The 25787-nt window shown below is 45.0% G+C and overlaps 1 protein-coding gene across 1 annotated transcript in view; it reads left to right on the plus strand.

Moving 5' to 3' along the window:
• Nucleotides 1–25787, plus strand: part of VASH2 (vasohibin 2) — a 67176-nt gene that overhangs the window by 13419 nt on the left and 27970 nt on the right. Inside the window, exons 3-5 of the mRNA XM_030557511.1 lie at nucleotides 4702–4790; nucleotides 9399–9455; nucleotides 19528–19602. Coding sequence (XP_030413371.1) covers nucleotides 4702–4790; nucleotides 9399–9455; nucleotides 19528–19602 — 221 coding nt within the window. The remainder of the gene's footprint in view (nucleotides 1–4701; nucleotides 4791–9398; nucleotides 9456–19527; nucleotides 19603–25787) is intronic.

The following is a 25787-nucleotide window of genomic DNA, read 5'->3' on the forward strand; positions in this document are numbered from 1 at the left end:
TCTCTTTCTGCTGGGATAGGAGAGTGACTCATAAAGCTGCTTCTATCACTCTTCTGGTAGTGGAGGAGGTGAATTCTCAGCAGGATTTGCCCTAACAGACTGGAGAGACTGGCCCACAGATTTCTCTTGCATTATATTGGTTTTCAGACCTACATGGGAAATATTTGTCTCAGTGTTACCTGTCCTGGGCCTCCATGTATCTCTTGTTTGCTGTAGCTAAGTCTTTCCCTAGCAGTTTGGAGGGCTGAGAAGAAAGTTGAAGAGTGGCCTGTCTGGAGTTAAGCTATTTAACTTCTACTAATCTTGTTTTGCTTCCAGGCTTTATTGTAAGAGGCTTTCAACCTGAGGTGCTTGCTTTCCCTGGTGTATCACATCCAACAAATATTACCCTTGAATGTGTGAACTGAATTCTGTCACAGCATGAAGGCCAAATCTGAGTCTAAGCAGCCTGGTTTCTCTGGGAGGAAGAGGTTGAGAGGGCTCAGGAAGCTATAGCAGGTAGCTTGTGCTTTGGGAGCAGAAGTGGGGGAGGCCAGCCACACTGCCATCAGCACTAGTAGCCTCAGAGACATGTGTCTTGGTGAGGACCCAGTCTCACTGGATGGTGCTTATGGAGCTACTTGCAAAGAAGCGCTCGCTGCCCAGTGCCCTGGAGTCATTACCCATAGGCATAGTGCCTCCACAGCCACCTTCCTCTCTCTCACTCTGGCACTGCCTGTAGGTTCCCTGTGTGTTTGAGCACACAAGGTTTGAAAGTATTAGTGCAGGGCTTGAGGTGTAAGCACTTGGAAATTCAGTGTGGGCTGGAGCATGGAGAGCTCCACAGAAAACAAATGTCTGTTTTCCCCTTGCTGTCCAAACCTACAGGGTGCTGAGCACTGCCTCTGAAATGCTGAACATCCTCAGCTCCCACTGAAGTCAGTGAAAATTGAAGGTGCTCAGTGCCTTGCAGGATCAGGTCCTTGGTTTCTACCTATGGGGGAAAATTGTCTGTTGTGTGGTTCTGAGACACAGCGGGGTTCCCTGGCTGGCTTTCCTGGATTCCAGGCAGACCCATCCTTAATGCTTTACCATAATTGATAGCGGAATGGTTTCAAGCATAACAGTCTTGCAAATTTGACCTTTCCTGAGCCATGTAGTGTCTGTCGGTGAGAGCCTGCGTGCGCCTCGCATGATTAAAAAAAAAATTCATTTTAAACTTCATTCTCCGACTTCACATACATACAAAACTTCAGTATCTAGTCATTCCTAATGGGACACTGTGAGATTATTGAGTATTTATAGTGTGGTAGTATCCAGGTGCCCCAATCAGGATTGGGGTCTCTTAGGTGCTATACAAACATAAAGGGTTGGGGTGCTTGGCGTTGGCCTGAGTCAGCTTCTCTGGAAGTCAATGGGAGATTTCACATTGGGAGCAGAGTACGGCTAACACTGAGGGCTTTCGAATAGCCCACCCAAAGGCTGGGTGTATCTGTGTAACAAAAAGAAAGGGGCGATTTTACTCTTACGTTTACAGCAGCATAAATGACTAAACCTGAAATTATTTGAAACAATCCATGTTAGTTTTCACCATTTTTACTCTGTGTGCAGTTCCTGCAGTTCGGGCACTTTCTGGTCTGTGTGCAGCAGCACAGTGTCCCAGTGGTTGGGTTGCAAGAAGTAAAAGGGAATATTTTGCTGGCAGACACAAAACATTTCTTCAACTATTAATTTATTTAGGAGGTTTTAACAGGTTTACAAATCCTTGCCATGTAAATATCAGAGACAAAACAATGATCATTATAACAGTGAGATTTTGTTTAGAGAGACCTTACAGATTGATATAATAATGAGATCAATTTGTTTAACATGGTGTTACCATAATACTGAATGAGTCTCTTTACACCACCCATGTTGATGCTGACAAATATTTTTCTCCCCTAAAAGCTATTTAAAAAAAATCCTTATTAACAGACATGAACTTTCCATACAAGTATTAACAAATCTAGTTCATAGCCTGTGTTTGTTACCATTAAAAGACACATTTGTGTTTGGACAACGTCTTATTGTTTGGTGTGTTTTGTTGTTGTTGTTGTTCAAACTCCCAAATAGTAACCATACATTATAAATGTCTTGATCCTATGCTGTCATATTTTCCATTGGAAGTATTTCCCATACTTTATTTCTCCATGTCGCTGATGTTGGAGGATAGTGTGTATATGTGGTTTGTTTGTTTGTTTTCCTTTGAAAAAGGACTGATTGCACATCTTGCTGCTAGTAGCAATTGTCTAAAATCTATAGTTTGTGCCTAACCTGTCTTGGGTGAAAGAATCTATTGAAACTAGTAGGAATTTTGCTATTGGCATGAACAGTGTCAAGATTTCACCCTCTTTTTCTGAACATTGCTCTCCTGATACCCAGCCCGTGGATGTGTGAATTGCTCAGTCTGTGTTAATATCATTATTACAAATACACATTGTCTACTTGAAATAGGCTTATAATGACTGCAGTTGTTACTTGTTCAGTACAGCATTCAAACTAGTTTAAAATGATAAATTGGAGTCCAAATGTATTAGGCAATTGGAATTGGGTACAGTTGCAGTATAGTAATTTACTGAAGGGATTTGCAGGAAATATTCAGGAGTTTGGGAAACAATCTGAAACTATTCTACCATCACAAGGTATGGGGAGGTAATTCTTAAGGCCAATTCTGCCTTCAAATATGTGGGTGCAGTTCCCAAAGGACTCCAATCCATGCACTCATCACTTGTTTCTCCTATGGAATTGTATCACGTATTTGATGGCAGAATTGGGCCCTAAGACCTACATATTCAAAACCTGTGGTGATTTTTGGTGTCCAGCCTGTGATACTTTAAAGGGACCCTTTTTCTCCCAGGAAGTGCTGATTGCCAACTCTTTGAAAACCAGGCCCCTTTAAGGTTTCTCAAACAGGCACCCAAAAATGGAGTCGTCAGAATTGCTAGACACTTTTGAAAAGTTTGGCCTAGTATGTTAAATAAACAGCTCCTCCTGAACCTGGTTCCCTAATACAAGAACTTTATGCTTAACAAATTTGTATGTCTGTAATGCATTGAATAGTGGTGTCTGGCTACTGCCTTCTGCAGTGGTTAGTGAAGTTATGGCTTTTATTTATTTATTTTATGTATTATGTCATGTTAATTCATTAATCACCTATACAAAAGGATGAAGAATGCTGGGTAAAATAATGAGCCCTATAATGCTGGCACAGAAAGAGCGTTAGTAAATATCCTGGGGAAGTTCTTGACTGGCAGTGATGGGCAGAGACTGAGATGTGTCTCCTCAAGACAGTGATGCAACATTGTTTGTTTGATTTGGTGAAATTGGCTTTAAATGGGCATGGAGCTAGAACTGACCTTGAAGATGGTCCTGTCCAAAAAGGCTTGAACTGGTAAATGCCTGAGTCCTTCCTGTGAACCACTGAATGTCCCAAATTCCCACTGAAAACTAGTTGGGGTTGAGAACAATTGGCACATCAAAGTCTTGGGTCGAGATTAGATTATTGTAAACTAGTGAGCTCTTTGACCAGCCTGCGGACCAAAGAACATTCTCCAGCCGTGGGGTGCCAGTCGCTTTCTTCATGGCTTCAGTTATTTCTTCAAAATAAAAAATAGTTAACACAATCTGAACATATCAATTATGCCCTTTAACCCAGCACTTACAGGAGTGCACTGCACAGGCCGTTTGCCTGGGAGTCTCTCTTGAATTGGAGGACAGACTTTTAAAGGTATTTGAGTGCCCAGTGGCATTTACACAAAGCTCCTAACTCCCACTGACATCCAAAATCTGGCCCCAACTGATCTTCAAGCTGTCACCTTAGCTCTAGCCCTACAGCCTCAGCAGGGAGGCAGCTAATCAGTCACAGGTGAGGGAAAAATATAGCGAAAGCTGAGCTGGGACTGCCTGATGAATCCTTGGGCTTTGCCCCTATCAGCAGACTTAGGGTCAGGTGCTGCACTCCACAAGCAGATGGAAAAATTTATATTGTCAAAGTTGCTCTTTGTCTCCATTCATCGCTCGCTTGCTCGCTCTCAAAATAGATCAGTGGGTCTCAAATTTTTTTACTGGCGACCCCTTTCGCACAGCAAGCCTCTGAGTGTGACCGCCCCCCAATAAATTAAATGCACTTTTAAATATATTTAACACCATTATAAATGCTGAAGGCAAGCAGGGCTTGGGGTGGAGGTTGACAGCTCATGACCCCCCATGTAATAACCCTGGGACCCCCGAGGGGTCCTGACCCCCAGTTTGAGAACCCCTGAGATAGATAAAACCAGAGATTAAAATTGAAATTAATACTGTGAAGAGTCTGGAACAAATCCAGCATTGGGATTCCATTAATCTGAAATTGGTTTTTCTAGTTTTAAACACAAACACTTTTGGTTTCTGTGTCAGGATCTCTCAGTCTAGGATGTCATTTAAATGCTGCCCCTTCCTCATGCCAGTGGTCCCACCAGAGTAGATGCAGGGTAACTCCAGTGAACATATAATTCACATTGTTGTAACCGAGATCAGAATCTGCACTATTTACATGGGGCTGATTGCTTTCATATGGGGTTTTCACTCTCGGGCCCTAAACTCTGAATTGTATCCCTTTAAGTGCCTACCTTGAGAGCCGAATTGTTCTAACTGCTGTCCTGGAAGCAATAACCTATATCATCTTTTTATCCTTTTTGTTTTCAGCCTTCAGTGCCACCAGTGCCAAACTACAGGCTCTCCATGTCTATCCCAGAATGGCTTCAAGCAATACAGAATTACATGAAGATGCTGCAGTATCCTTCTTGAGTTTGGCCCTAGGGTGGGTGGCACAGTCATTACACTCTGCACTGAACCCACGGCGTAACTTAAACACGAGGCTGCTGCAAAGGCAGAGGATAATTCAGGAGGGAAAAAACTCCCACTCTGCCACCACTTGTGGAGATTTGTGACACCACCTGTGTCAAGTTCCTCATTCTGGTCTTCAGGGCAACACAATTAGCTCTGAGTGACACTGAGCAGAATTTAACTGAAGTGCCAACTCCATATATGAATAGGAATGTTCAGAACAACCTCATAAGCCAATTTCAAAATGATCAGCATTCATGGCGCCTGGAGTAATATATCCCAGCCTCTCCCGATAGCTCACTTTCAGTTTGCATTGCCACTATCCACCCCTTTCCCAATCTAGCTGCAGCCTGTGATTACAGCGTTTTTCCACTCCAGGGTGAATCTGACCCTCACCTTCTCAGCCACAGCTAACGCTTTTCACTGAGGGAGGGATTTGGCTTTCCCTGGGCCAGGAGGTGGGCTGTATTTGCTCAGCTACCTGGGGGTGGGCTCCAGAGGGGCATGCAAGAGGCCGCCTCCTCCCCTCAACTTGAGCCACTGCTCACAGACAGAGTCCCCTGCTGCATTTCTGCATGGGGACTTTTGCTGCTGCTTGCCCCACCGGGAAGCAAAGTGCTGGAAATGGAGATGGAGACCTGGTCCTGACCTCTCCAAACCAGCCCCACCCAAGTGAGGCCTGCACGTCTGTGAGCATGCCCTGCGGTAGAGCTTGATGCTTAGGGGAGAAGCACTTCTCAGTTTCTTGGCTTTTATGTATTTAATCAGAACCTTACATGCATTTCTTCCCCTTCTCTCCCCACCGCTGAACATTGATCGTGTTTCCACGGCACACGGGCAAAGTGATGGAATGAGCAGTCATTGGCCGGAATATTTACTCCTGGGGGAATTCTGCGCATGCATAGAATTTGTCCCCCGCAGAATTCTTTGGTTCCACACAGAAGATTGACTTTCTGATAGGGAAGCCACAAGAGCGGTCATGCGGCCCTCCCCAGCAGTATGTTTTGGGTGCTCAGGGGCTGACAGAGAGGTAAATCACTGGTGGGCAGGAGGCAGGACTGGAGAAGACCCAGCTGGTGGCTCCTGCCCTGTGCTGGGCGCAGCTGTTTGTCCCAGATGGGAGGGGAGGATGGGACTACTTCTTCCCCTGCACGGCATCTGGGGCCCTGTCAGAGCCACCCCCAGATATCTGCCCCAGCTGTAGGAAGCTCTGCAAACTGCTCCCAGCCCTCCATGCTTCCTGCACTCATCATTCCTCAGCTGCAGGGGGAGGGATCCCTGTACGGGGAGCTGCTCCCCCATCTGCCCAACCCCCATTCATCCAGACCTCCTCAAACCCAGACCTTCCTGCTGAGCCTTAACCCCCTCGCACTCAGAACCCCCCTGATGAGCCCCACTCCCCCTGCACCTAGACCACCCCAAAAAGCCACCCACACTGCCACCCTACCAAGCCCCAAGCAGCTGCATTTGGATCCCCACCCCAGACCCTCACTCCCCCAGCGTCCAGAACCGCCCCCACTAAGCCCTCCACACCCAGATTACCCCAAACAGAGCCTTTTCAACCCACCTCTGGATGCCCCCACACTAAGCCCTCCACACTTGGATCCTGCCTTGCTGAGCCTGCGTGCCCACACCTGGTGCACTTGGCATGGAGGGATAGGGCCCTTGGGTGTTTCAGGGATAGGTCTGGTCCTTGCGCTGTGTCAGGGTTAGGCATGGGTGGCAGGTTTGTAGAAATTTTGGTGGTGCCCAGAATCTGCCCCCCCAAAACTCCACCCCCCACCTGCCCAAGGCTCTGGGAGGGAGTTTGGGTGGAGGAGGAGGTCTGGGGTGGAGGAGGGGTGCAGGCACTGGGAGGGAGTTTGGGGATGGGAGGGGGTGTGGAGGGAGGGGGTACAGGCTTTGGGAGAGAGGTGGTGCAGGGGTGGGGCTGGGGGTGAGAGGTTTGGAGTGTGGGAACAGGCTCAGGGCTAGGGCAGAGGGTTGGGGTGTGGGATGAGGGCTGTGAGGTGGGACTGGGGATGAGGGGTTCATGATGCAGGAGGGGGCTCAGGGCTATGGCAGAGGGTTGGGGTGCAGGGGGATGAGGGCTGGGACTGGGGATGAGGGGTTTGGGGTGTGGGAGGGGCTCAGGGTGAGGGTAGGGGTGTAGGGGGTGAGGGCTCGGGTGGGGATGAGTTTGAAGTGCAGGCAGGCTGCTCTGGGACAGGGATCAGAGAGGAGGACTCCCCCCAGCTCTTTCCCTGCCGGCAGTAGTGAGCTCTTGGAGAGGGGCCCCCTTTTCCTGCCCTCCTCCACCAGCACACTCACCCCCACCACTGTCACTGCATGTGCTCCTAGGGCCCCTTTCATGTCCAAGAATCTCCCTCCCCCCCCCCATGGTCGGTGCCGGGAGGTGCTGTGTGTGCCTCCTCCCTTGCTGTTGCCCCTGATTGTAGCCTCACGGGGGGGGGGGGGGATGGGGCTGCCTCCTTGCCCAGCATGGGGCAGGAGCAGTGATTGCAGGTGGGCGAGGGAGTGCTGTGCTGGGGGGGGTCCCACCGGAAAAGAGAAGGGTCTGAGGGGGAAGGGCAGGCTCAGAGTCAGTCTGCCCTGGCAGTTGAGATGGGGTCACTAGGACAGGCTTAACAAAGCCCTGGTGGGGATGATTTTGTTGGGAATTGGTCCTGCTTTGAGCAGGGGGTTGGACTAGATGATCTCCTGAGGTCCCTTCCAACCCTGATATTGTATGACCCATGCGGCAGCAGTTGCTGCAGGGAGGCAAGCTGCATGGAAGAGGCAGGGACACTCTGCTCTCTCCGGGGCCCAGGGACGTGCACGGGGCCAACAAGGGGGACCTGGGGGACACTTAGGGGGGTCGTCAGGTGGGGCCATGCGGCCCCAAACATTGGTGGAGCTGGGCCCCTGGGCTCTGAATATTGCTGGTGCCCGGGCACCACGTGGGTATATAACTTGCCGCCCATGGGGTGGGGTGCAGCCTGACCACTGAGCCTGCATCCCTGGGGGGAGCTGCACAGTGATCTCCCACCTCTGTGCAGCCAGTGGCCGGTGCTACCCAGTGCTATGCTGGAGCCTCCACGTTTATTTGACTAATAAAATTTGCAGAATTTTAAAATATTGTGAGCAGAATTTTAAAATTTTTGGTGCAGAATGCCCTCGGGAGTAGATATTGAATTGGCCTCTTTCATCGTGCTCCATTTGCCAGTTATTTCTGCCCTTTTGTAACTTCTTTTTGGGTCTTTATTGGACAGAAAAACAGTGGAGATAGAAACAAAGGCGCATGAGGGGCTGGTGAGCATTTGGAGGGAAAACAGGCAGTTGGAAGAGTATCCAAAAATAGCAGGAAGTTTGGTAGGCCAGGCAGAGCAGCAATAAAGATCAAAGCACCAGCAACAATTACAGCAACAGCTGAACTGAGAGGGAGAGGCCTGGCTCACCTATTGTTTAGAGAGCACGTATATTGGGCTAGGTTTGGACCTGAAATTTCTTTACTCCCTGGTGCATGATTGCTACTCAGACACAGCGAGCTCTGTTAATGTGCATTAAAGGGGGGAACGGCGTGATGCAGACAGGAGGCTCTGTCACACTATGAAATGCATATGTGGGATTTTTAATTTTAAAAAGTAGACACCACTCTACTTGGTAGGTGCTAGAGAGGGCCTAGAGAACTCCAAGTTTGGATCCAGACCTAAACACGTTTCAAAGTCTGCTGGATTTCAAATGCAGGGTTTTGGTTTCTCATTGAGGGCTATCATGCCACTCTGTTTCACTCAGAATACTCTGAGTAAGGGCAACCCAGCTCAGACCTCAGGCTCTGTTTTGTCTGTAGGGCCTGATTTTCATAAGTGCTGAGCATCCACAACTCCAGCTGAAGTCAGTGGGAGATGCCGTGCCCAGATGTTCTGAAAATTCAGGCCACTGGTGCTGAGAGTCAGAGGTACATTCAGTTAAAGAGTCCTGACATTTTGTTTTTCCACTAGCGCGCTGTGTGCTATGAGCTTGTGGCTCATTCCCCACTGCATATTGTTAACAGATGTTCTAATTGTCTTGCTGTCATGGAGAATGACTTACTTCTGTTTATATTTGGAAATTATCAGCCACATGTTGCCTATAGGCAACCCTACATGAATAGCACGATTCTTTTTGCATGACGGAGAGGTTATGAGCATTCTTAAAACAATGAATTAGGTGGACTGTTCTTTATTTCTCTTTTCCATTGTGATTCTTTCCTTCCCCCCCATCCTAACAGGAAAGAGATCTGAGATGGCCAGAAAATTAATAATTATCTCTTGCAGCATTTAATATTTGGATCAGCTTTAACAACCTCTTTCACTTGTGTCTCCTCACAGTTGAGAAAATAGAATTAAGTTTTATTTCACATATATAGGATTTAATTTCTGCCATGAGAGTTGGTGGCTTTTTAGTACCTGCTTTATGCTTCCAGGAGGAATTACGATTTGAGAGTGAAAAGAGACTTTCCATCACCTTGGTGAGCTTTATTGTTTTGTTGTCCGACTCTTTCTTAAAATTACTTTACTTTAAATGACAAAATCCAGATACAATCACACAGGAACTCAGTTCTTTGAAATTAGGAAAACAAGACCTCTAAGTGGGTAAGTGGCATCTGCCTGCCTGCAGATTGGTTTGGTTCTCTTACATTCCTGAGGTTCTGAGATAGTCTAATGCTTTTCCTGGAGACACATATACAGATCCTCAGCTGATATAAACCGACATAGCTCTGTTGAAGTCATCAGCTGAGGATATGACCCATGGTTTCTCTCTTCTGTACTTCGCTGTGTCTGTAATCATAAATGCCTGGCCCGAGTACAGCTTGCAACTGAGACTGATGGCAGTTCTGGGCTGAATCTGGAATTGATTGAGAAAGTCCAGTACTTCTCTCTGTGACTGCTTCCAGTCTGGGCCATTATGATGGAAGTCTTCCTTGCTTCCTACCTATATCCCTCCCCTCCTGCCCCATTTATTGTCTACTCACAGAGTATAACCCCACCCCCATCTGCCCCATGGCTTGTTTTCCTAGGTGGTGCTGCCCTGTTGACTTCACGTTCCTTCTGTAAGTTCGTATGTAAATGGATGTCCATTGTGTTAGCTTTTATCTGACAGAGAGACAGGTGAATAAACAATCTGACAGGAAACCTGTTTCTCCTCCTCTCCTGTGATACAGAATCTAAAAAACATATTTTCCGTATACTGTACGTACGCTTCACAAGGGTATTAACAACTAATGTGACCCTGGTTTTCATTTAAGACCAGACACGACGGTCTTTGTTAAACCAGAATCAGGATATTCCTATAACCCCCTGGTAAAGGGGTGGGGGTGTCTAATGTCAGTCATTTCCTCTATTTACCCATTTATCTCTGTCTTTTTTATAAAAGTTGGAAGCACTTTGATTTTTCTCATCGTTACCTTCCTGAAAGGGCTTTTCATAAAGTCTGTTAGGAGCTTCATTGATGCATAGAGCTTCGAAGAACACAGCTAAGAGCAGAGGTGCCCTCACGCTGTGACACCCCTGGTGTCACTTTGCTGGGAATAATGGGCTGCATTTGGTTTGCAAATAAACTTACATCACTAATGAAAAGTATGAACTCAGCTGGTTACCCGCACAAAATTTTCTGTTACTCACACACTCTAGGGGCACCCACCTTTACCCAGTTCCTAGGGCTCAAGGTATAACCCTCTTAATTTAGGCACCCACTCTAACCCTTCTGTGGGCTCAGGCATAACCTTACACTCTAGTGTAGGGTACCCACCCTTACCCTGTTCTTAGGACTTAAGAGTGTAATTTTCTGCTGGTTTGCAGGACCTTTTACCAATGAAAGAGCTTTACACAGTAATATCCTCTGTTTATTACCAATCACCAAAAACAGAATGCACATGCTACACATATAATGCTCACCACTCCCAAGAAGACAGATGATTTTTTTCCCTGCTGGCCAGTCAGGATCAGGTCCATCTGGGGGACTCCAGTTTCTGCACAGTGTTATTGGCAGAGTGTTGCAGTCTGGCAGCTCCAATGGGGCTATGTCCTGGAGCTAGTTCCCAAAGAACTTTGTTTTGGCCCCCCGTTTATACAGTGAAACACAAGTCCTGCTTAGCCATACCTTAACCAATTATTTTACTTAAGTTTTACTAACCAATCCTAACAAAATTCTCTAACCAGTCATACCCCAACACCTTAATTAATTTACACCTAGCAAAATTAATTATGTAACAGACAGAAACGATCAAAGAACCAGAGAGAGACCATACAGACAAACAATACGAAAGTGGGCACCATAATGACAAAACAATAAAGAAATGAGGGTTTCACAATCACAACTATTGATAAGTGGTTTCTTGCCAGGCAGGATGCTGTCAAATGAAGTTTTCTTTAGCCATCTTGGCTCTGTTTCTTTATCTGGTGATAGTGGGTGCTATTAGGACAGGCTCTCCTTAACAGCCTGATATTACATTGTTTGAATGTATTTAGATGGAATGTGAGGATGTGACTTCCTGCTTCTCAGCCAGTGGCTGCTGCTCTTTTAACTTGACTGCGGACGAAGGCCTTAGGCCTCACAGTATGGCTACAGCCTTATCCTTACAAAGCCACTGAAACGTTGCTTGTACTGGTCCCTTTTCTGACGGATGAATAGAAATTGCTTGTTTGAAGGTCACCAGCAATAATAGCCTAGATCTGATCAGCTATTAGCTATACTTTAGTGCCTGTGAGGTGCATTTGATCCTCTGGCCTGTTTGGGTACCCTAACTTAGGGCTTGTCTACACTGGCAATTAACAGCGCTGCAACTTTCTGGCTCAGGGGTGTGAAAAAACACCCCCCCGCCCAAATGCAGCAAGTTGCAGCGCTGTAAAGCACCAGTGTAAACAGTGCCTCAGTGCTGGGAGCTATGCCTCTTGTTGAGGTGTTTTTTTAGGCACATTAATGCACTGCCACGGCAACACTTTAGCATTGCCAGTGTAGACTAGCCCCTACTATATATGGGGGAGGGGAGTAATTCTGATAATTGTCATGCAATTACAATAAGAACTATTGAAACATCTAATGGATCAGATCTTGAGCTACCATAATCACTCTAGTATTCTTTGGTCTCAGTTAACCATTCAGGCTTGGAGGCATGGGAAGACTGATCAGCTTCATTCAGCTTGTTTGCAGGTTGTATGAAAATATAATGCTTTCTCATGAAGGGCTCAGTTCTGTGAGACGCTGAGTGTCTCCAGCTGAGCACCCACATTTTACTTAATTGGATGCCCAGCACCTCTCAAATGAGCAGCCTGAATTTCAGTGTTGTATATGGATTTAGGGGCTTAACTTTAGATACCCAATTTTGAAAACATTGGCCACAGCCACTCTGTGCCTCAGTTTCCCCATACATGAAACAGGAATAATACTGTAAATTGTTTTCAGGTACTCTAATGAACTGCACTGTATGGGCCAGCTCCACCAGTGTGGTAAATTGGCATAGCTCCATGAAAGTCAGTGGAGCTACACAGATTTACACTAGCTGAGGATCTGGCCCTTTAAGTACACACATTTTTCCATGCCTATTGCAGTGATTAAATAGGGGCTCTGTTGGGAAACCATTTCTTGCTCTGCAGTTACTTAGTAATTGGCTGTAAAATGCCAGCCGGATTTATTTGTTTGTTCGTTTTAAACTGTTGGGGGGGGGAGGGGGAAGGGGACAGGGAGAAGAAATCGTTGATCATCACTGTGTCTTCCAGCTGCCCTGTGCAGCTGTTCATGAAACTGAAGCCAGGGTGCATAGGCCCGGATTGAGCAAACCATGTAAGGAGAGCATAAATTCAATAAATGCTGAAGTAGGTGCTTGACTTCCAGCACATGCTCTCAATCACTGACTCTTTAAGCCTGTGCTTAATTGCTTTGCTGAATTGGGCCCTCACTCCAGCTGAAGACACTCAACACTTCTGTGAAGTGCCCAGAACTGTGCAGGGTCAAGCCCTAAGTTTGTTTTTTAAATCAAAGGCTGCTGGCCAAACAAGTTTTCCATTTTGTTGCAAACTCTGCCTGCTGTAATTGATGGATTATTTTCTGGGATATTTCCAGAGGCTTTACTGCTTAGTGCTTCCGTAGTGATTCATGTTGGTTGACACATTGAGTGCCACAAGTTTATTTTGTTCCTGAAATGACAAAGCAGTACTGGGAAAAGCTTGCTGGGTGAGCTACTTTCATTAGCTATTGCTAGCTCTGCTCTTTTTAACTTTGTACATTTCTTTGGGATTTTCTCTCAAATTTTAATTGTGATCATGTCTTGCCTCTCCTCCTTCCATTGTACAGCTGAGTTTGAGTTTTTGGTCTAGATCTCAGTTCAGAAGTTTCATGCCAGAATGAATTAAGTTTATTATTTACAAGATTTATTTTGGACACTTTTTTTCTTACAGTAATGCCTAGAGACCCCACCTGAGATCAGAACTGTATGGTATAAGCATATAGTAAGTCTCAATCCCTGTCTTGAAGAGCATATGATGCAGAGGTAACATCGCTATCGTTAGGGTTGTGTTACAGAGTTGAGTTTTAAGAGGTGCTTTAAATCTTTGTTTCATGAAAGTCTTGTTGAAATGGCAAAAACCAAGCCATGGAACCAAGCCATGGAATCAAAACTTTAAGCACAATCTGAATTTTTCATGGCGGTTCGATGAAAAACGAACTGATAGTAACAACCTGGAAAAGTCACCCTCAGAGTGCTAGTGAGAGGCTCATTACTTCCATTATATTGATTGTGTGGCAATACAGAAGTCCATCTGGATGAGCAAGCGTACAGATGGGGCTTAATCCAGCAGTGTGCCCTCAGTTTCCATTGACTCCTTTGGGAGTTGTACGTGTTCCACACCGCCACATTGGGCTCCTGACTTGTGCTTTATGAAGATCATTTTTTTTTAAAAAATGATTCTATATTGTGAAGGCTCTGGCCTAACAAAGGTTCCGTTGCTTCCTCCCCTCAAGAGACCAATGGGTGAGTTCAAATGTGTTGAGAAGCTACATATAAATGGAAGATCGTATGAAATTTGTCTTGAAATAGCTCTGATATTTGTTATGGAAAGAGGGACTAGACACAGGAGGGATTTATTACCAGTATCAGTCTGATCCATGAGAGAATAAAAATTCAGAGCTCCACGTAGGAAGGAGAGCATGAATTATCTGTTTGAGACACTTAATGTTGAGGGTGACAGGCTTGATAGGATGCAATATTTAAAAATGCTGCTAAGAATAACTCACTGTTGGCTAACAATTGACAGCCTGCCAGCCAGACCCCTCAGGGTTTATCCAGACTAGAGACACGTTTCAAAAATGCCTAGGTGCCATTTTCAGAAGTGATAGGGCCCTCTATATTAGAAAGGTGTACTTCCTTAAGCAAGCTTTTTTTAACTATAAGTACTTGAAACTGGTACAGCTGTTGCCATATGGAAAGGGAAGGAACTGTACTGGTATGTCACCTTTAAGCCGATAAAACTGCATCTGAACTAGAGTTCTTTACTAGTATAACAATTCATACCTCTAAAATTTTTAAGTGTAGACCAGGTCTATGTCACTTATATGCTAATGAAAATTTTTCTCTGACATTTTTGGCTGTGTTGTAACTCATGTAGTTAACTCAGTGGATTGGGAATCAATTAACACAATTGCTAATGCCAGTCTAGAACTCCACAGTCTTTTGTTCTAGGACACAAACATGACCCACAACAAGGAATAAATACTTGCAATTTTGTTATTGACTCTAGCTAACTGGTAATCAGTTAGCTTGAGTTACAACCCTACCAAAACCTCAGATCTGGACAGACTCCTTGAGTCAGATTCCAAGGGCTTGGAGAAATTGTTGTACAGAGGCTGATCTGCAGAAGAACCAGGTTGAATAATTCTGTGACTGGGAATATAATGGATAATTGATTAAAGAAGTGCTTAAAAAAAAACCAAACTGAAGTGTGATAGAAGCAGGCAGGTGGGAACTACTTACCCTAATAACAGAAGAGCAAGCCCTGTGCTATCCTGCTTTCTAGGAACCCCAGTGGGACTGGAGAATTTGGCATATATTGTGTCCAGACAATAGCCTGGAGAGAGTATTTGAACGTCTGCTTCTAATCTTGCAGATAGAGGAAAATGTACGGATGTACTAGTTTATTCAGACTGAATCTAATGTACATTTTCCCATTAAAGCACCCCCATGTTATTGTCATGACTCTACCAGAAGCTGCTCCAATTGCTGTAGTTGGATTTGAGCAGTTGACTTTCTTGTCTGTCATTGAGAATACTAAATTATTGCTGATTTAGTTTTCTCCAAAGAGTACGCAGTCCCTGGGTGTCTTATATGCAAGCAAAGTGCCCAGAAAGCTTAAATGGCTATGCAGAGGACTGATAGAAATTCCCTTGTAGTGAGGTACTTTGAGAAATCTTGTGAAGTTCACATTTGGCAAAGCTAGTGCTTAGCCATAGAAATACTCAGCGTAGGGGGAGAGTTCATGGATGTCAAACGTGCCAATACCTGGGGAGGAGTAGGGCCCTAATAGAAAACATAGGGCCTGATGCTGCTGTCACATAGGGCCTGATCCAAAGTTATTAATGTCAATGGAAGTCATTCCATTGACCTCAGTGGGCTTTGGATCAGGCCCGTGACACCAGTAAGTTGACTTCAGTGAAGCTAGGCCAGATTCACACTGGTGCATCAGTGAAAAGAATCATCCATAAACTCTAGCAGAGGGGAGTATGTCAAGACCCCTCAGACTAATTGATAAAAGTTTGACACTTAGGGCAAGTCTACACTACAGAATTAAGTTTACCTAAATTATATTGACGTACAGCCACTGCAGTAATTAAAATGCTTTTGCACGTCCACACTACGCTCCTTTCCTTGTGCTAGCGGTGTGCATTCTCACCAGGAGTGCTTGCACTGATTTACCTCTGTGCAGGGCATTATGGGACAGCTTCTGAAAGGCAGCAACAGTTGATATAAGCAACAAGCATCTATACTGACACACAGGGCTGGCTCCAGTCACCAGCGAAGGAAGCAGGTGCTTGGGGCAGCCAATACAAAGGGGAGGCACTCCGTCTGGTATTGGGGCAGCATCTACGGGGCTTCGGCGGGAATTCAGCGGCTGGTCCCTCTCTTCCATTTTGAGCTGCTGCCGAAGAGAGAGAGAGTGAAGGACCCGCCGCTGAATTGTCACAGAAGAATGAAGCGGCGCGATTGTACTGCCGCCAAAGTGTTGCCAGTCAGCTTTTTTTTCTTTTTTTCTTTTTATCTTTTTGGTGCCGCTTGGGGCGGCAGAAAAGCTGGAGCCAGCCCTTCTGGCACAGTGTCAATCTAACTACATCGACCAGTGCTTTGCCTCTCATGGAGGTGGAGTTACTATTAGGTTGGTGTAGTAGGTGAGTTACATTGGTGGGAACTACATTTTAGTGTAGATGCTTACAGAGTTGGGTCACCGTAAGCTGCCTTACATTGACTTAACTCTGTAGTGTAGACCAGGCCTCTGTAAATTTTACTTTTGCCAGTTAGATGTAAGCCTTTATGTGACATGGGTATAGTGCACTGATTTAAAAAAATAAATATAAAAATTTCACACGAGCTGCTTTTTTTAAGCACTCTTGCTTTAATGGAAATTCCAAGATTCCTAAGAGGTACCATTAACACACTATTTTCTTTTTGTATGTATGGCAAAGGAGTTAATCCAGATGGGCACACTGATATTTTATGGTCCTGAAGCAATTTACGGTAGAAGGAAATATTGCCCATTGAAACAGTGCTAGGTATACAGCAGAAGGAAAAAGACTTCTTATTAGAAGAACAAACTGAACTGGTTACATATATTAGGGGTAGGAGTGGCTGTGCTTGGGGGGAAAAGACTGACTGACTGTGCAGGTTTGGGGGTGATGGCCAAATTGTACACTCCAACAAAGAGAGAGAAGCTGCGTGACGTTTAAGGCCATTTAAGTTTAGACTCCTCCTTTGACTGGCTGAGGGCCTGATCCAAAGCTCATTGAAGGCAATGGAAAGGCCCATTGGGTCAGGCCTTGTGTAACTGTGCTATGCAGTCACAGGAAGGACAAACGAGTGTCTCACAGGCGGCAAGAGGAGATGCTTTTGACTGTGACTTTTGGATACAGTGGAGGATTATGAGTAGTAAATCCAATAGGATGACTTCCAATAATCAGAATAAATGTAGTTTGGGATCAGGCCATTAATGCTACTAAAGGCAACAAAAGATTGTCCTTGACCTCTGTGGGGACTAGACTGGATCCTATTTTAATACCAACGTGTTCCAGATTAACCTCTGATTGAGATTATTCCCCCCCCCCCCGATAAATTACAAATGCAAATTCAGATCAAATATAGCTTTTTCCCCCCAGTTTCAACAAGGTCTTTTGCACATCTATGTGAGTGACAGCTGTGGAGACTGAAGTCCTTGAGGCCTGGCCCAGGTGGCACCAGGGCAAGCTTCACCACTGTACTGGCTTGTCTCAACCTTGACCTGGAGGGGCCATCTCTAGTGGAGGGTGGGCAGTTCCCTGTCCAGTCAGTCCTTGGCCTCTGACACTGTAAGCAATGATACGCATTATGATGGTTTCCCATGATGTCTACTGTAAATTAAACTGTGTAGCCAACTCATTCCCTGTATGTCCATGAACAGCCATCAGATGATCACCGGTAACTTTTTGTTGGTCACTAGTGCCCTTAGCTTAGTTCCATAGTGGTAGGGTGACCAGATGTCCTGATTTTATAGGGACAGTCCCGATGTTTGGGTTTTTTTTTAATATGGGCTCCTATTACCCCCGACCCCCGTCCTGATTTTTCATGCTTGCTGTCTGGTCAACGTATATTGGTGCTCTAATGGTGAAAGGCTCTGAATCCCATTCTAATCGCTATTGTTAGGGACTACTACTGTTCTAGAACACTAATACAAAAAATAGGAGGGACGATCCTGCTTCCACTGAATAGGAATTCTGCCACTGACTTTGATGAGAGGCAGACCGCTATAGTACGTGATGGGTTGTGCACCAATAGACCGTGTGTCTGTCTTTGTTAAGCCAGCAGAATGCCTCATATGTTGAATTTCAATCTGTTTTAATATATCTTGGAGAGCTGTGATGCATGAACTCATTTGTCTTGAATTGTAAACAGAACATACATTTAATGTAACTTTTGTAATAGTGATAAACAATATGAATGTTGCCATGACAGATAAGTCGCTGTTAATTTGGCAACTTGTTTATGCCAGTTGGTTTGCAAAGGCTCCCTGGCAATGGAGACATTAATATTCTACCCACACTGACTGCTTCTGGAACTGGTGATAATTATGAACTTATAACAGTAGTCAACAAGGGACCTGATTCTGCAGCCAGTGGAGAGGCTGCAACAATTGGCTCAATATATGCAGTGTCTAATCTTGTTTGACTTCTCTGCCATTGGTATCTGTTTTTGTACTTACGTGTGCTCAGTGCTGTATGGAGCAGAGGGGAAGACTGTCTGTTCAAAGGAGAACATTTGGTGTGGTTTGTGCCTGAAATGTCCAGATTTCAAAGCTATCCTGTTTCTCCCTTTAGAAGTCTGTAAAACTCTGACTTAATAGTGCTTTGTGGTGTGTTTGGGGCTGGCTGTGCTTGAGGCAAGTTACACATGTGGCAACTTCCTACCTGAGAGATACGCTCTTTCTGTGTCTTCAGAGTCCTAGGTACTTCCTTTCCTGGCTAAAATGTGATTGTGCTGCTTGTTACTCTGACTTAGCACTGGGAGAGCGACTAGGATTCTGTCAAGTATCAGAGGGGTAGCCGTGTTAGTCTGGATCTGTAAAAGCAGCAAAGAGTCCTGTGGCACCTTATAGACTAATAGACGTATTGGAGCATGAGCTTTGAGAATTCTGTTCTGCACCATCAGCCGAATCGTTACTGAATTCCAGTGGCCGCAGTCCTCAGGACGGGATTTTAAATCCAAGCATTTGTAACTCTGCTGGCAGGTAGTTCTCAACTTAGATGCTGCTGCAGCAGGAGATACAAATGCTTACTTGAAAACGTACCAGCTTTTCCTGATCAAAGCAGAGCTGTTGTCTTGTTAATAATAGTTGATCGCTGGCATTTGTTTTTAAATCAAAATATCACGCACCTCTGTGGTGGTGTAGAGAAATAATAATATATTCTGTTAGTGTTGGTAATTTGTATTACAGTAGCACCTAGAGTCCCTATGCTCCGTATAAGCACGTAATGAGAAACAGTCCCTACTCCACAGAGATTAGTCTAAGGCTCAGATTCTGATGCCCTTATCCATGCTGGGTAGATCCTTTCTCCTTGATTAGTCTCACTGATTTCCGCTGGTGCATGGTACTACTGAATGTGAGTGATGGGCTCAGAATCTGTCCCTAAGTAAGGAAAATAGCAAAAGCCATTACTTAAGGGTGACCCTTCTGAAACATCTGAGTTCTCCAGTGCATCTGCTGCCACTCAGTCCTGGCTACCTGTAGATTAAGGCCTGTTTTTTATCCCCCTCCACTGTAAACTAGGAGTGATTCTATAGGAATCAGTGGAGTTACAGCCATGTGAATGTGGTTTGAGAGGAGAATTGGACCCAATAAGACCAGAGGGATTTGGCCCCTACTAAGGTAAGAGGAACCTTTAATTTTTGTTAACTATTTTCACTAAAAGGATTGAAAGTTTTTTCTATCCTAGGTTAATGGAGACGGCAAGAGAAATGACCAGGGAATCCTTACCTATCAAATGCCTTGAAGCAGTTATCCTGGGGATGTATCCTTTTTTCCGTGTGCAGTTTGTTCCAATGGAGATACATTAACTAGTATTTAAGTGGTTATCTGCACTTTAGGGATGCAGTATGACAGCCCTTGTGGAAGGTGAGTTAAGGTGGCTCCATGTGTCCAAGTGATTTTCAATGATTTATTGAGTAAATGAATCCTCCTTATTAGGAACTCAGCGTGGTACTAGGGTCTGATCTTCTAGTGTAAATCAGCATAATCCTATTAAACTCAACTCCATTGACTTTGACATCTGTTTATACCATCTGAGAATCTGACCCTAAATGCCTAGATAAATAGCTATCTAGTTCGGCTCTTAAACCCTTCCATAGCCATCCTGGGCAAATCATTAACAGCCTCGTAACTGAGTTTGAAATTCAGGTCTGTACTATCTAGGTTTCTATAACATATGCTCAACACAGTACTATCTGAGTCCTGATGCCTTTTGTCACTGATCCTCTGTAATTGTGCTGTGTACAGAACTAAGCATGTGCATGTTGTAATGTAGCTAAACCTTTAAACTACTGTAAAGTAATGCTCTGGTTCTTACTGAAACCCAGAAAAGTAAAGGATGTTGAGCTTTCAGGCTGAGACTCTCTTCCTTGTACCGGTACCAGTGAATTAACCTGCTTTGTCCTAAGGTTCTGTGGTAGCACAAGACTGGGCTACGTGTGCTGCTGCATACCATGTGTGTTCTGATCCTGCGCTCTGAGAAGTTCAGTGACAGAGCATTGAGGGCCCTAAATGCGCAAGGGTGGGGCTGTCAAGTGAGTTTAAAAAAATTAATCATGCTTAATTGCGCAATTATTCGTTTAAATGAATGATATTCTGTAATTATTTTTGGAGGTTTTCTACATTTTCAAATATATTGATTTCAGTTACAACACAGACAACAAAGTGTACAATGCTCACTTTGTATTATAAATATTTGCACTGTAAAGAAAACGAGAGTATTTTTCAATTCACCTCATACAAGTACTGTAGTGCACTCTATCGTGAAAGTTGAACTTACAATATAGACTTGTAGGCTCTAAAGTTTTACATAGTCTTGTTTTTGAGTGCAGTTATGTAACCAAAAAAAAATCTGCATTTTAAGTTGCACTGTCACTATTAAGAGATTGCACTACTGTATTTTTATGAGGTGAACTGAAAAATACTGTTTCTTTTGATTAGCATTTTACAGTGCAAATATTTGTAACATAAAGTGAGCACTGTACACTTTATATTCTGCATAATAGAAATCAATATATTTGAAAATGTAGAAAAACATCCAAAAATCTTTAATACATTTCAATTGGTATTCGATTGTTGAACAGTGAGATTAAAACTATGATTAATCGCAATTAATTTTGAGTTAATCGCGTGAGTTAATGGCAATTTAATTGTTACCTACAAAAGGGTGAGGTAAAATCTCTTGCTTTCTCCAGGAGACCTGTTTCATGACATCTGAAATGCTGATTCCATCACCTTTGCCTCTCCCATCCACCTTCCCCGCAACCAAAGTAGAAGCTTCGTCTAGTGTCTTCTATGCAAGCTATCTGAGTGAGGGCCAGGATCTGTTCCCAGTCGCACCCAAACAGTCCCATTGAAACTGGGAGACTCAGGGCCAGAATCTTTACAACTTGATCTTCATTTGCAAAGATGTCTTTTAAAATTCTTGTGCTACATCTGAAAGGAATCACAGCCAACCATCTCCTTTGGATGGAGCTGACTTTGGCTGGCTAGTGGCTGTTGGGTCAGCGAAGTCCATGTTACAATGAACTGTTCTGACTGTGTATTTTGGCTCATGAGTGGTCCCTCAAGTCTACAATGCATTTGTGCTTGGTTAAAATGATAGGAAGAGGAAAAGAGACATTGGGTTTAATTCTGATCTCATTTGTGCTAGCTTTACACCCATTTAACTCTGCTGACTTGAATGGAGTTGAATTTATACCTATAGGAAAGTTCAGAATTAGGCCTGCAGATGTTCGTTATCTCTCTCTCTCCTGATGGTTTCTACCCTCTTGGACATGAACAACCTTTCCGGCAGGTTTTAAATAGGGGTGGGGAAGTGGCACATTTGGGTATTCCTGGAATGTTGTTAAAGCCTTAGGGTGCCATGTGTGGGATGAAAATAACGTAATTTCTGGTCATCTGATAGTATTTCACTTTCTGGATAGTAGAAGTATGAGGGCAGATCAGATCTTATGTTATTTTGGGTCCATAAAAGTGGAGAGACCATCCCCACACCTAAAACTCCCCCACTCTCCCACTGAAAATCAAAAGGACCACTACTAGTATAGTGACTATGCAGGTCTGGGAATCCTACGCACACTTAGGGCATCAAGCTATGAGGGCCAAAGACTGACTCCAGGAACAAAAGTGATGATCTGTGATGCCTATAATCATGGTGTTATGGTCCTATGCTATCCTATTACTTGCATTCCCATATGTTTGTGTGTATATACCTGCATGCATGCAGAATGCTTATGGACATGTCACCTAAATATGTTGTTGCTAGGCCTGATAGAATAAAATTTGGTTCTCAAGGAAATGACCATTTTTGTGGGAGTTGTCTGCTTCCCTTGAAAAGTTATTAATGTTTGGTCAGCAAACCGAGAGCCCCCAAATTGGAAACTTTTAGCAGTTTCTGGATAATTTTTTTGGCAATTTTCAGGTATTGGCTGAAATTTTTTCACTTTCCTACCGAAAAAGCACAGTTGGTTTTTTTCTTTTCATGGAACACTTGAATAAAAACTGCTTTCCTGTTTGTTTCCCTAGAAAACCTCACCCATTTTCCAGATACCTGGAGTTGCTGCCCAGGAGAGTATGGACCCTCCTGCAGGAGCACCTTGCTCTTGTAGACTTTGAACCCCCAGGAACTAGTAACCAGTCCAGGTGTCATGTGTATGGCTACATGTTCAAAACTCACCATCAAAATTTCTTGTGCAAAATGTGATGCCCTCAGTGCCTGTTTGTGAATGTAGTTGCTGGGAGCTGTGTAGGAGGCATGCTGAGTGAGCTGAAAATGTGCCAGAGGGTTCAGGCTCGCTCGCTCACATCTGGTACCCAGCCTTGGTGAAGAGCAGAAGCTGCCTCCCCAGCCAGGCTTTCTCAGGCAGCCACCAGCCAGGCAGCCACGCTGCAGAGTAGTGTCCCAGCAGCCAGAAGGGGCTAGTCCTACCCTTTCTGCTCCTGGCCCTCAGCCCCTTCCACTCCCTGGCATTTGGGGATGTCCCCCCTGATGTGTCATCCAGCTCTGCCCTTGCTCTGTTCCTTCCTCCCCTTCCCTCCTCGTGCCTCCTGCAAGCTGCTGAACAGCTGATTCTCAACAGGCAGGAGGTGCTGTGGGGAGGGAGGGGGAGGAGTTGATTGGCAGGAGATGCTGGGGGGAGGGGAAGGAGGGGCCTGCCGGTGGGTGCTGAGCACCCACAATTTTTTTTCCTTGGGTGCTTCAGCCCTGAAGCACGCGCACAGTCAGCACCTATGGCTGGAAATGTATTTATGTAAAGGGTCTTGACAAGGATAGTCTGTGGAGGTCCTTTCAGGACGAGCACTGGGGACCTGATCCGAAGTCCATTGACATAGACTTCACTGGGCTTTAGATCAGGCCCTTGGTGTATTTTAGCTGTTTTGTCACAACCTCTGGATTGCCCCAGACACTGTCCTCTCTGTGCAGGCAACAGTGAGTGTCAGCATCTGTGCCTTGGTTTCCACTTAGGAGACATTTATTTGTCATTCTCTCCTCCCTCCCCCCATGTCCCTCCCCCAAATATCAAGATGATCTTTTCAAATGTGGCTGAGCCACTTCCTTGACTTTTGCATCACCCTCCGGTTCCCTTCTCTGTCTGTGGAAATAAGATACTGGTTGTAACAACTTCTGTGTGCTGACAAGCTTCCTCGTTGCTTGGATACCAAAAAGGGCATAGACCAACACAGCACCCCTCTGTGGGAGTCTTTAAGCTGAGACCTGCTAGTGCAGAGCAGATTAGGGAGATGTCACTTTAATCGGGCTGCTTGCCAGCTTGTACCATCAGCTTTTACTGAGACTTTTTTTTAACCACTTGTGTAATCCTCCTTTGTGTAGAATTAGGTTTTACAGAACTTTCTTTCGCACTAGATGTATTTGGGCAGGGGGAAGAGTTAGATACTGGTATTGCAGTGCCTGCATATGCCAAGAGAGCAGCTTTTCTGTGCTTAGCAGAGGCTGTCCCACATCCATGGCTATTAGATTCCTAGCAAACAGAGCTGGAGGAGGACCTATATAGTGCTCCTTGTCTATGCATCTAACTAACTGAACTACCTACTTAATTGAACCCATCTAACTATCTTCTTCCATGGCCTCACCCCATCATCACAGGCACAGCTGTGCAGGAATGAGCCCCCTAATGTGTTCTCTGTGCGTTGTTCAGTCCAGGTTTAAATCCATAGAACAATGGAACTTCCACTACATCCATTGCGAGAAAGCATTAGAACTAGTTCTGTTCACGGACAGGAGTAATGGTGAAGGAGTCAAAGCTAACCAAAAAGTGCCATGAGAACCTTTTCCACCCCAAATTCATCTTATTAAAACAGGTGCAGGTAAAAAATCAGAAGGGGAGTGGAAGGTTACCTAGGACATACTGTTGGAAAATCTTATGTGCAATACAGAGGATCAGATTCTCAATTGGTATAAATCAGCTTATATAATCACTGGCTTCAAAGCACCTACCTCAATTTACACCAGTTGAGGATCTGGCTCAGAAAGTATAGTTAAAGAAAAAGCAAAGCAGTTGTATGGGTAAAAGAGACCAGCATATAATCATGCTAGGAAGGTGAGAATTGAGGAGATTGAATGGCTTATTGTACCTGCCATTTATTTGATTAATGGATACCAGTTTCAAAGACAGTTGCCACAGCTACCATCCTGGATCCCTGCATTTCTACCTGTCCTGCAAAAGATTTCCTGGCCTGCAGGGTGAATCCTATTGATTTATCACTGAGGCATGGTCTACACTACGCGTTTAAACCGATTTAACACTGCATCCTTCCACACAACGAGGCCCTTTATATCAATATAAAGGGCTCTTTAAACCAGTTTCTGTAGTCCTCCCCGACGAAAGGAGTAGCGCTGAAATTGGTATTACCATATCAGATTAGGATTAGTGTGGCCGCAAATCGATGGTATTGGCCTCCGGGCGATATCCCACAGTGTACAATTGTGACCGCTCTGGACAGCAATCTGAACTCTGATGCACTGGCCAGATAGACAGGAAAAGCCCCGTGAACTTTTGAATTTCATTTCCTGTTTGCCCAGCGTGGAGCTCTGATCAGCACGGGTGGCGATACAGTCCCAAATCCAAAAAGAGCTCCACCATGGACCGTACAGGAGTTTCTGGATCAGATCGCTGTATGGGGAGACAAATCTGTTCTATCAGAGCTCCGTTACAGAAGACAAAATGCCAAAGCATTTGAAAAAAATCTCCAGGTTATGATACAGAGTCTACAGCACAGTGCTGCGTGACAAGCGTAACGAAAAGCCAAAGAATCAAATGGACGGCTTAGGGAGGGAGGGGGTACCGAGGACTCCAGCTATCCCACAGTCCCCGCAGTCTCCGAAAAGCGTTTGCATTCTTGGCTGAGCTCCCAATGCCTGAAGGATCAAACACATTGTCTGGGGTGGTTCAGGGTATATCTCGTCACCCCCGCCCCCCCCCCCATGAAAGAAGGGAAAAAAATTGTTTTTTGACTTTTTTATGTCACCATATGTCTACTGCATGCTGCTGGTAGACACGGTGCAGCAGCAGTGAACAGCAGCATCCTCTCCCCTCCCTTCCCCAGTGGCAGACGGTACTATACAAAAGGACTGAGAGCCGTCCTTGTCATCATCCCATGAGTGCTCCTGGCTGGCCTCAGGTGAGGTCGGCTGGGGGCGCCTGGGTAAAAATAGAAATGACTCTCGGTCATTCCTGGTAGATGGTACAGAATGGCTGGTAACTGTCTTCATCATAGCAACTGGGGGCTGAACCCGCCCCCTTTTCATGTCTAAAGAAAAGATTCTGTACTGCCTGGACTATCATAGCAGCAGGATGCTGGGCTCCTCTCCCTCGCTCTGTTTAATCTCCTACCTGGACTATCATAGCAGCTGGAGGCTGCCTCCCCCTCATTTTATCTCACTCAAAACTCAGTGTTTCTTATTCCTGCATTCTTTATTACTTTATC

The sequence above is a fragment of the Gopherus evgoodei genome, chromosome 3, assembly GCF_007399415.2.
Source record: "Gopherus evgoodei ecotype Sinaloan lineage chromosome 3, rGopEvg1_v1.p, whole genome shotgun sequence".
NCBI classification, from domain to species: domain Eukaryota; kingdom Metazoa; phylum Chordata; order Testudines; family Testudinidae; genus Gopherus; species Gopherus evgoodei.